The sequence below is a fragment of the Cryptomeria japonica genome, chromosome 8, assembly GCF_030272615.1.
Source record: "Cryptomeria japonica chromosome 8, Sugi_1.0, whole genome shotgun sequence".
Classification (NCBI taxonomy): domain Eukaryota; kingdom Viridiplantae; phylum Streptophyta; class Pinopsida; order Cupressales; family Cupressaceae; genus Cryptomeria; species Cryptomeria japonica.
Window position 1 is genome coordinate 75,290,704 of NC_081412.1, and position 12,774 is coordinate 75,303,477.

Here is a 12,774-nt window from a genome sequence, read left to right on the forward strand (position 1 = left end):
AAAATTAATGAAATTAAATTCAACATGTAAAACAAATTGCATAAACTAGAAAGAAAGACAAAAATAAACAAAAAATAAACTTGATCCATAGCCTGGAGGACAAATCTAGCACCCCGTTCGCGGTTTAGGTGAGAAAATGGGGAAAAAACGAAGCTAAAAACGTGATTTAAGGGTAAATGAGACCCAGTTTTTTTTTAAAAACTTATTTTACCAGGCACCGCGTACGTGATTTTATTTGGATTATTAGCGCGTATGCGCTTATTTTCCTATAAGCAGCATATACACACTCATTTTCCTAGGAGTAGCATGTACACGCTCATTTTCCTAAAAGTAGCGCGTACACGCTACCTTTTCCAAGCTCGAGAAGAACAAACCTAAGTGCATATGCGGGAATTTGAAATTTTAAAACCACGTACGCGCTGCTTGTTTTTCCAAGTTTTTTTTGGGTGGTGTCCACTTTTTTGACCACCATCTTTGTGCATAAACCCCATATAAAAAAAATAACGTTTTGATACAACTTTCACCATTTCTTGACTCCCTATCCACATAGATATTTTTCATGGGTCTTTTTTTCAAGAGGGGGACATTAGGCACCCCTATCCAGGAAAAATAGGCTCAACATTCAAATAATCAAATTCAAATTCATAAATAGTGGGAATTTACCTTTCTTTGTCAACCTTCCCCAAAAGAATATTTTGAAAAGGTATAAGTTGTATATAAGTACAAATCTCTCTTTATCTCATTTCAAAAGCCCATTTCAATCTAGCAACACTTTCAAGCATATTCTAGAAAGCAATCAACAATAGATCTACATTCAAGAATTCAAATGTGAGATTCAACAAGATGGTTTCGTACTTGTGGTAATATCATTTAATTTTGGCATTTCATTACTTGTTTAGCCTCTATGATTGCAAGGACATTCATTGTATTACTCATCATAATTGTTAAGGAGATGGGAATATCAACATTGGGTTTGACTTAGGAAAGCCCAAGTTATAAAGTACAACCATTTTCTTTTGTTTTTTGTGTGTGCAAGTTCATATCTAACATCTAGAAAGATATAGGAGTGTAGAGTAGGTAGAGACAAATTGTGACAGACTTTGAAATAGACAAAAAATCTTGGACTAATTTTTCCAATGCCCCTATCTTGTTTTTAAACTCAATTTTGGGAGACAAAATCATAAAGCATCCTAACTACATTTTTTATCACTTGCCATTATTATTGGACACCTTCATACTAGGGTTCGCAACACTCCTATCTAGCACATTTCACTTCGGATTTCAAATCCAAGTTCCTTTTTGTATCTTTGTTCTAGATTTGACATACTACTTATTATTCCTTGTGTATGTGTTGTTTTCTATCATATTCAATTACTTTTGCTACAATAACCTAGATCACATACACCCACTTCATGATCTCATTTCTCTTGTAACAAAGGGACATAATCCAAGTGTCTATCTCTCATTTTAAGATAGTAGTTAAGCCTATTTTTGTTCTAATGGTATAATTAGATTTTTGTGATGATCTTTACATTAAATTTAGTCTTAGGGATCTTAAAACCCCTTTGTTTCAAGAATAATAATTTAATAATATTTAAATTAATAGTATAATATTATTAACTATTAGATTATAGTCATATTATACATTTCCTCATATTATTTTATTAATGTCTTTATTATGCAACACAATTGCTACTTGCACACACACACATGAGATATTCTTCTTGAGATGCCTATTTTCATCAATTTGTAAGGTGCAATAGGAACCTTGACAAGGATATCTCTGAGCATATTTTATATATATTATTATTTAATATATGTAAGCTAGTTGGACAATAGCTCAATCCACACTATTGGGAATGAGTGATGTAACAAAATAATGAAGTCTATATAGAAACTAATTGTCTCAATATAGAGGGAAGTGCAATAAATATAGGATGTGTTAAAAAAGTGTTCAGCTATAGATGAGATAAGATCAAATGTATTAGAATATGATGTAAATAGGGAAAGGTGAAGGCTATTAGAATGAGTCCAACTTATCAGAAAATTGATCCATTAAAATGTTTGTTAAAATAAACACAAAACTAAATAGATTTTGATATAAATATACAACTTTCACCAATACAATAATTTCTTTTAAAATACTAAAAAACTAATTATTACTAAAATTTACTAGGTTTTGTATAAAGAGTTTCATATACCTTTCATACATCATTGACTCGAGGAAGAGATTCTCCTAATAATGGATAATCAAATTTGAAGCAGCTGAGCTCTTCATTTTATTAATACTTGCCAATTCAAATTATTATAACCATTAAGATTGCAAAATGCTTTTAAATAATTGTTAATCTTTATATATCATGAATATCAAATAAATAATGAGAGGTGTAGTCAGACTCGAGTGGAATGGAATGAGTCTTCACCTTACTTGTCTGGAAATTTTGAACTCCTCTAGTCATCCTCATTTACCACCTCACCTGCATATGGAAAAGTCTTACCATTTTCTCTTGTTCTATGGCGAAGGACCAGTTCTTTAAAAAAAACTAGTTTCATGGATGTTGCCAAGAACTTTACAAGATAGTTGAACTTTTCTAGACAATGATAGAAGTGAATCATACACCTAAATAATTAGGGGGTTCACAATTCTATACGGAGAGTTATCATTATCATTGCATGTTCATGAAAAAATCAAAAGCTCTGGTGAGACTACTTGACATAGTTGAATTCGAGTTTCAATGGCGGAATTGGAGTTTGCAAGCCATTCTCATAGCCTGAAGCTCACTACATTACGAGGGCCATTGTATATGTATAGGATGAATGGATTCATTATGGCATGATTTTATATATTGTGATTATTCTAATTAATTAATCACTCTATAATTATTTCATATGTATGGGATGGAGAGACTCTATATATTGTAATGAATTTCTAGATGGATAGTACATCTTGGATATTTGTAATTGAAGTGTGTTTTCTAGTGGGAGGTTGGCCTTCAAAATGATATTATAAAGATGATAAAAACATTCTATTTCTTTTATTTTATGTAATTTTGCATGTTCAACTTATCTTGTCATTTATTGCAAGTGGTATCAACTTATTTTATGAAGTCTATAAATATTTAGTATATCCATCTCAAATGATATAAATAGTCTATTAACCTCACACTAACATATCATAAAAAATCAAGCCAAAACCCCGTCCATAACAAAATCATTGATATCATCACCATATCAAATGGTCCTATGAACATTATTGGCATTATCAATTTACATAAGGTCTCTAGTGGGCCAGCAACAGCCCTTCACACTAATCACATAGTCTGCAAATAATTACAACAATAGTTATGACTTGGTGTCTCTATGATTAATAGTGAAATGATAGGCTAAACATGGGAAGAAGGTGAATCTAGAGAGCATATATTTGTTGTGTTTCAACATAGGCCAACACTATCCAAAGAGACGATGGATAACATTGTGTTCCAATCACACACAACCATTTCTACCAATGTTCTATTTTTATTTTTTTACCACCTCTTTTTTTTCAATTGTATGTATTTGTAGTCTTCATCCATATAGCACGTTTTAAAGAAATAATTATTTTTATTTCCTATCCGCCACCATCATTTGTTCTAATATTTCTAATCCATTTGTTGCTTCAATTTTTAACTAAAGAATTGATTTTTTTTAAATAAAAAAAAAAACTTCATCCTTATGTTTGAGATAGTATACCCATTGCTTTTTAGAAAACTCATTTATAATTTTTTATAAAATTTAGATTATATTTCTCTCCTCCTTTTGATTGAGAACTCTATGCATAAGCTAAAGAAATTATAGCGTCCTTATTATACTTCTCCTAAGTGGATTCATTTGCTACTTTCTAGTCATAAAACCTTTGCAAACATATGGATGTTGATTTATAAAACTAAGACCAAGAACCACATACTTCTTTAAAAATATAGACAAGATTGAGTATTTTAAATGTATAGATGATTGATATTGTAATTAATTTGTAGAGCTATGCATCCTTGTGAAAATTTTCTTATATACAAATGCTAAATCTAATATGTATAACACATTTTCTATTGCTCTTATAGCCACAACACTGTATCAAATTTTTTCAATCAAAATAAATTTTCACTTTATGACCATTTTAAGTCATTTGATTGAAATATTATTTTCAACTTTGACACAAGAAGTGCATCCATAATTTCCTTTTTTTTCATCTTTTTCTTCAAGGGAATTATGCCAACACCTTCAACAAAGTGAAATATTGTCTCCTTTGGGAACTTTTATCTTCTCTCAAGAACTTAAAATAGTTCATGTTATATGTAATGTGCTAAGTTCCCCTTGAATCAACATTCCAAGCATTTGACAACCCTTGTGAAATTAAAGCACCAATACATTTTTTTATAATTTATTTCTTGGAAAAAAATTTAATTTCCTTCATTGAAACATTCTTTGAACACCTCCTTTTTCTTATGAGATTAATCACATTTCTATCTTCCATAATTATAAAAGTAGTATCTTAATTTTTGTATGATCAATAATATTTTGTTATAATTCTGTTTATATATATGTGATATATTTCACAATTATAATGACATGGGGTTTTTTTATTTCTCTACTTGATTGCTACTGATTTAGGTTTATTAAATACAAATTTCTTCCCTTTAGCCAATCAAGTTTGTCCATTACTAAATTTCTAAAAAAATTCCACTCATTTATCAAGGTTTCACATAACTCTTCAAGTTTCAAACATCAATTAATTTTTCTATTAATTCTAAAGTGAAATTAAAAGTGATGTTTTTTTAAAGACTCTCAACAAAGGAACCAAAAAATCAACAACCTTTGAATTTTCATGTTTGACATTCAAAGTTGTAAGTTGATTTATAATATTATTTTGTTTGATAAGGTGTTATTAATTTTATTTATTCTTCTAATTTAAGACATGTTGATTATTTTTTTTAAACATAATATTATTTTATTAAGCTTTTCATATATTTTCTACAAAATATGCATAGTTTTAATATGTAGTTTTTAGACATTGAAAATGTTTCTTAATTCCAAAATCAATTATTCATAGAATAGTTACACAAGTATTCAAATCCTTCTTTTCATATTAAAATAAAAATTATTTAGGCAATTCTTGATCCCTAGTGTTTTTTCTCGATATGAGGAGGAGGATGAAACCCACTTGGATATCTTGTTGGAAGCCTAACTTAAGGCTCAATAGGGTTTTTCTAAGCTCTTTGAGGATCATGAGAAGATTGAATCTAATAAGGATTTTTTCCTGCAGTCCTTGTGGCTATAAGCTTGGGCTTTTAAGATGACTTCTTTAGATACTAGGTTAGGTGAGTGCAGGCCTAGTAATATTGGTTTCAAATAAGAGTTTCTATTGCATGTGCTGCTAAAATGAGTGTATCTAGGAGGTCCTTGATTTGTAGGTAGCACATTTCTCTATATACAAAGATGGTCCGCTAGGTTCAAGGATTTGAACCTTAACTTTGTTCCTATATGGGTTCATCTCTAAAGCTTCTCTTAGAGTCTTAGGATGATTGCATCATTCAAGGTATGGTTGAGACCATTGATCAAATTACTTCCATTAACAATGTCTCCAAAGATAGAACTAGCTTTCTTTATGCTTCTACATTTTGTATGTATTGAATTTATCTTAAAGTTATCAAGCAATGTTAAACTCCATGTTCCAAATTGGGTATTTGGGACAAAAAATTTGGTATGAAGCCTCACATCAGTTCCATTTCCATAATGTTGGGCACTTCTCCTTGATGTGTCATGATGTTCAGCCAAAATTTCTAGGCTCTCCTTCATGGGTAAGGTTTTTGTCTCCTCTTATAAGGCCCAAGGTCCTCAACAACATTGTGAGAAGGTGTTGGTTTCTACTGAGAAGTTGTTGGATCTCTACCATAAAATAGCCAAGGATTGCAATTCTTGCATCGTAAAGAGGAAACATGAGAATTCTTTCATTGAGTTTCACTCTAACATTAGTTTGAAACTCTTTCATCACCCTATCCCACCTTTGAGGTTTTCCTTGAAATTTGGATTTAAACAAATATGATTGTCTATTGATTTATTGATGTTGACTACTTCTATTTGCTTGTCCTTGTCTCATTTCTTGTAAAACTTATTTTACTGTCTCTTTTGATTTTCAAATTTAATGAATTGTGGCAGAATCATTTCAAAATTCAAGCTTTCTTTTTGTTTTCCCTATCTACCTTGATAGCTGAGATATAATAAAACTAAGCCCTTTCCCAAACTTACGTAATCTAAACAAATTTAGACTAATAAATAATTATTCTATTTTTAATAGCTAAGATTTATTGTTTAGACTAATAAATAATTATTCTATTTTTAATAGCTAAGATTTATTTCTCATCATTAAAGTGAATGTTACTGATGAATGTTACTTAAAAATAAACACAAACATCAAATATATATTTAAATAATAGAAAGACAGCGACCTATATTTCATAGAGATGCCTTTATATTTTAAGCTGGCAACAAAACAGTCAATACCAGATGATCTGATCTTTCTAAACTCACCGATCAACAGTTCACACTACAAACCACATAACCCAAGATTTATCATATCAGAGAAGCAAACTGAATTGATATTATTCAAACCAGATACATATAGACTATCATATAGTCGATGTACAGTCACTAACATTAAATTCCTATATAACATCTTTGTTGTCCAGCCTAATAACCACCATCATTTACTTTCCTATAGGCTGCATGAAATTTGGTAAAACACCAAGAACTGAAACAAATGCCTGGGATGTTACCTTTGTTATGTTGCATTGTCCTTGATGACAAAAAGTTTTTGGTGACTATATAGCTTTATCTCTATGAATAGTGGACAGGTGTAAGCAGATTAATTTTTGGTATTCATTGATAGTGAAACTTTTTGTGGAAGAGAAGAAGGTAGGTTCAGTGACCAGTGGTGGTATTTTTTGATTTAATAATCTACAGGTATGAATGCTTCAGATGGTAATATTTTATGGCTAATTTTGTGGGGATTTCTCGCAATTGTTTTAGCATCAAATTGTCAAATTGTTATTTTTGCAGTATGTTTTGTGAAACTGTGAGGGGTAAAAAGTAAAAAAGGAAGTGAAAGAAAAAAGAAAGAAAGATAAAAGTGTTTTCTCTTGTCAAACCATGAAGGGTAAAAAGTAAAATGGAAGTGAAAGAAGAAAAAAAATAGAAAGATAAAAGTGTTTACTCTTCTATTTTTTAAAAAAATGAAAAAGATGGTCCCGAGTATTTTTCCAGTTATCAAAAATGCAAAGATTAAAAATATCTTTCTTGCTACTATATTCTTCCAAAGAAATAATCACAAGTAATTTTTTTTGAAACAAAAATTGGGAAAAGGAAAGAAGTATTTCTAAAGAGATCCTATGGAGTACATTTATTTTGGTGATAAATTTTTATTAACTCCAACCTAAGTTAGGGTTTGGTAACCCTACTCAAGGATGAACACACAAAACAGTTTTATTCCGGTTGTGATTCAGTTCTATCAAACCAGTTTTATTCCGGTTGTGATTCAGTTCTATAAAACCCGTATTATAGTTTGGGAACCTGATAAGTTGGTTTTGCTTGATGAAGGATAGATCTCTTGAATATAACAGGGTGTAACAAAAAAAAAATAGATATGGCGGTGATAGACCATCTTTTGTATTAATCTTGTTCAGTGATTGACAAGTTGAGAGTTGCATAATATGATGCACTTCTGAATTTATCAATGCTCATAGTTGGAGATATTTTCTTGATATCATTTGTGACATAGGGGTCGGTGCTCCTTGAAGTTTGAGACTTCTAAATACAGTGTAAGGAGTGGGTGCTTCTTGAGATAATAAAATATTCTTTTATCGAGTGGTTTTTCTACCCCAAGAGGGTTTTCCACTCATGAAAATCTGTGTTGTGTGCTAATCCACTTTATGTGTTCCATTAGATGAATGCTCTGATACATTTATTTATGCTTCATTGTTGTTCTACAAAATTTTAATTCTTTATGCCGGTCACTTTGTTTTTTTTAATTAATTCTACCAGTCATAATTTGATGCTTTGACAAGTTCAATAAGAAGCATATCAAGATTACTCAATTATATATATTGTTTAATCAGAAATGCATGCTTCGATACAAGTTAGGGTGTCATATGTGTGTAAAAAGAGTTTTCCAAAGTAAAAAAAAAATTAAAGAGAGTTAAATTGATTATTGACTCTGATTCACCCCCCCCTCTCAGAGTCAATCCACTTCCAACATGGGATAAATACAGAATTGCAAATCAGCTACCACTACAAAAGCCCCTTTAACATTATAACGTCCTCTTGGTTCAAAGGGCAGGCATTGAGAGTATTAACTCTTCAAATTCTCCATTATTTACTTTATACTTATGTACTATCTGTTTCTAAAGCTTTATACACAAAATCTACTATAACAACAACCAAAAGCATAAACAAACCAATTTGTAAGGTATCCGCAATTTTGAATCTGTCACCTCGAATTCAAAAGAATCCGAATCCAAACATAGATCCAAGAATACCAGAAAATTTACCCAAACCACTTAGATTCCCACCTCCTCCTCCTGAACTGATCATATTCAAAAGAATCCGAAGCCAAACATAGATCCAAGAATACCACTTAGATGTACAATTGTGAATCTGTCACCCCGAATTCAAAAGAATCCGAAGCCAAACATAGATCCAAGAATACCACTTAGATTCCCACCTCCTCCTCCTGAACTGATCATATTCAAAATACTAGACAAGTCCTCCGAACTTCCAAAACCATCTCCTCCTCCTGAACCCATCATACTCATAAAATCAAAACTATTGGATGAACCACCCATCAAATTCTGCATTATGAGCTCCATTCCTGGCTTTCTCAACATGCTGTAATTCATGTTCTCATATGCAGATGGAAACGGTGGACGTTGCTGTTGCTGCACATGAAAAGAAGAGGAGCTGTAAAACATAGATGGCCGAGTTAGACCAGAATATAAATAAGGATACCTGGGATTTCCCATGGGCATATGCGGGGCCCTTAGCTCTTGGTTATAAGCATTTATTCTCTCAACAAGTCTTTTTACTTGTTCATTATAATTCTGAGAAAACTGATTCATCGAATCTTGATGGGTGCAACTGCAGGCCACATGCACGTCGTACAAGCACTCTGAGCAATGATAGTGCCACAAAGATTTGCTCCGTTCGTTGCAGACACAGCAAGTGAATGATTTGTCTTCATAGGGAGAAACAAAATAGAGCTTCAATGTGTGTTCAGGATGATATGGGTGATTAACTTTCATGGGCAGATTTGCACATGAAGGATGCAGATCTAATTGGCAGAGACTGCAATGAAATGAAAACCCATATCTCATTTGTTGCCCACATGCATCACATGCACAGGCCCCTTGTGCATAAATCCATGGACTAGAAAGCAAATTGAGAACATGATTGTCAGCAGGATGGTTGATCTGCTCAGGGATTTTTGCACAGCTTAAGTGAAGATAAAAATTGCAGGGCTTACAAGTATAAACCAATCCATCTTTAACAGGTTTAATGCATCCTTTACAATACAGTTGCTCACCTGATGCTCCTCCTTCCCAGGTGCTTAGCTTCAAGATATAGGCATGGCTTAGCTTCAAGATATGGGGATGGCTGAAATGCCGAAGCTCTCTACCATTCTGCAAATTGAATCGCTCCATTAAAAAGTGTAAGTTTACTGATTCACTTCAAGCTGATCTGCAATAATGCAAAGCTTAAGAACTGATTATGCTATTTGTAGGAGTAAATGAAAGTTCTTGCTAAGATCCAAATACATTTTTTATTCATATCAAACATCCACGGAGTCCTCTTGATAGATATTGAATTCACAGTAAACTACAGGTCAATTTTCAGGGGATATTTTAATACAGATTTCAATGTCAATCTGTAAGATTTTTCATTGAGATTTTCAATACATCGAAATAAAGACAATGGAAAAGTACAAAAACTAGTAATTTGCATTTTCTAAAATCAAAATCTTCTTCGAGCTGAAGATCCACTAGGTGGGCCATCTTGATAGATAATGAATTGTTTAATGTTTCTTGTCGATCCTCTTGGAGTACTTTGAGGTCTTAATAATGCTCTAGTGCCCTATTATTCAATACACAGTAAAAATTGTCCGGTTTGACATCGTAAACATCGATCAGCATACTTTTAAAGCCTTTTCGACGAAATTATAATAGAATCTTGTAAATGAATATAATCACAGGAGAATATGGAGGTAGTATGGATAGCAAATAGTTTTTCCTTCATGTTTTCTTCGTGACATTTTCCTTATCGAAATTTGGCTTTCGAGGGAGGGCGATACTTTTTATAATAAACTTATTTTTCATTAAACTTTAGTATGTGAGGTTTGACACATTATTTTATATTCTTACATTTGTATGGAAATGGATATTAATAATTCATTATTTTGATTCTATAAATATTAGACTAGGAAATGGATACTAATAATTCATTATTTTGATTCTATAAATATTAGACTAGAAAGTATGCAGTTGATTTAGCACTTAGATTATGAGACTCTTCTTTTTCATTTTGTGTTAGTCATGTTTAGGGTATCTTAGAACTATTTGTCCAAATAAATCTTATGATGTCTTTCATTCTCTGTTGGGTGTCTCTATAATAAAAAATTAGGCAAAAGCCTTAACTTGTTTAAAAGACCAAAAATTAAATTATTTATTCCTATGAAGTCTCATGAATGGGATAGATCTAACAATATATTTATCAATCGAACATTCTAATAAAAAATAATATTTTTTAAAAATTTGATGATCATGTACCTACTGTGATGGAGAAGACTTTGGTTAATCAATATTTGGTACTTCTTAATTCTTCCATACTCTGAACACAAAAAAAAAAAAAAATTCCATCTAAAATATAAGTATTATCAGATAAAGTGACTCATCTTAAAATATTTATCTTGAAATAAATACAAAATTAAATAGAAATTGATTTAAGTATTAATATTTTGCAATTATAATAGTTTATTTTAAAATACTTTAAAAAAATTATTAATAAAATTAACTAATTATCATTCCATGTTCATGAAAAAATTGTTGAATGCAAATTAAAAGCTTTGGTGAGACTGCTTGACATAGTTGAATTAGAGTTTCAATGGCGGAATTGGAGATTGCAAGCACAAGAGAGATTCGGCATTTTCTCATATCATATCCTAGAGCTCAATATATTGTGAAGGCTATTGTATATGTATATGATGGTAGAAGTCATTATGGAACGATTTTATATATTGTGATTATTCTAATTTATTAATCATTCTGTAAGTTAGAGTGAACTAATGATCTCACATGTATAGGATGGAGAGGTTAGTCTTTGGCATGATTTATTATACTATAGTTATTCTAATTAACTAGTCATCTCAGTGATTAGCTCTAGAATAAAGTAATTATCTTACATGTGTAAAATGGTAGGAGTTGTCTTTAATAAGATTTTGTATATTGTAATAAATTTTTAGATGGATATTTATAATTGAAGTGTGTTTTTTTATTAGGAGGAGGGCCCTCAAAATGATACTAGATAAAGATAATAAAAACATTCTATTTCTTTCATTTGATGTAATGTTGCATGTCTGACTTATCTTGTCAAGAGGTACCAACTTATTTTATGAGGTCCATAAATATTTGGGATATCCATCTCAAATGATAAATAACTTATTAACCCTACACTTGAACATATCAAAAATATTCAACCAAGAGCCCTACATATAACAAAATCATTGGTATCGTCAAAATATCAAGTGGTTCTATGGACATCAATTACATTATCAATCTATATAATATCTCTAGTGGGCCACAACCACAACACTTCACACTAATCACATAGTAAGAAAATAATTGGCCAAATAATTATGACTTGGTGTCTGTAAGATCAATGGTGAAATGATAGGCTAAACATGAGAATGAGGTGAAACTAGAGAGCATATATAAATTGTGTTTCAAATTAGGCCAACACTATCCTTGAAGAGATGATGTGTAACCTTATGTTCTAATCATACACAACCATTTCTACCAATGCTCTTTTTGTTTTTTACCACCCCTTTTTTCAAGATTGCATTTATTTGTAGTCTCTATGTTTTAAAGAAATAATTAAATTTATTTTATCATATTGACCACCATCATTTATTCTAGAATATTTCTAATCCATTTGTTGCTTCAATTTTTAACTAAAAAGTTAAAAAATAAAAAACCTTCATCCTTATGTTTTTTATTAAGGTTCAAACAGGTTTGAAGGGACCCAAAACCCTTTTTATATTAAGCTGCCAAAGAGATAAAAGCCAGTAAACCAATAGAAAAAGATAAAACAAAAAGACGTAGAACAACTAAAAACCAAAACAACCTAATTCAAATTTTTAAAAGCAGCTGCAGCTTTAGCTTCTAATTGAGTCATACTGAGGGTGATTTTCTTCATATCATGGATGTCTTGAGAGGATTGTTCCACAATTATCTTCAAAATGGCTCTAGTACGATTGCACAAACCTTAATTCTCCTCTTGACCCTTCAGCTTATCCAACACTTCCACATCCACCATAGTCCCTTACTGTTGAGATTTTTCTAGTTTTTTGACCAGGGTATTGAAACTATTGACAAAGTTCTTGACCACTCTATGCCTAAGGTAACAAGAAAGAGGAGATTGTCATTTATGTTTTTAAACTTGTTCTACATATATTGAATTCTCCCTTCAAAATCATTT

At 31.2% G+C, this 12,774-nt stretch overlaps 1 protein-coding gene across 1 annotated transcript; it reads right to left on the reverse strand.

Annotated features, from left to right (window-relative positions):
- Window positions 1–8,696: 8,696 nt before the first annotated feature.
- On the reverse strand, window positions 8,697–9,725 carry LOC131046388 (uncharacterized). The gene has a single exon (XM_059210192.1). It carries the CDS (start codon window positions 9,723–9,725, stop codon window positions 8,697–8,699), a length of 1,029 nt encoding a protein of 342 aa, XP_059066175.1.
- Window positions 9,726–12,774: the final 3,049 nt, after the last annotated feature.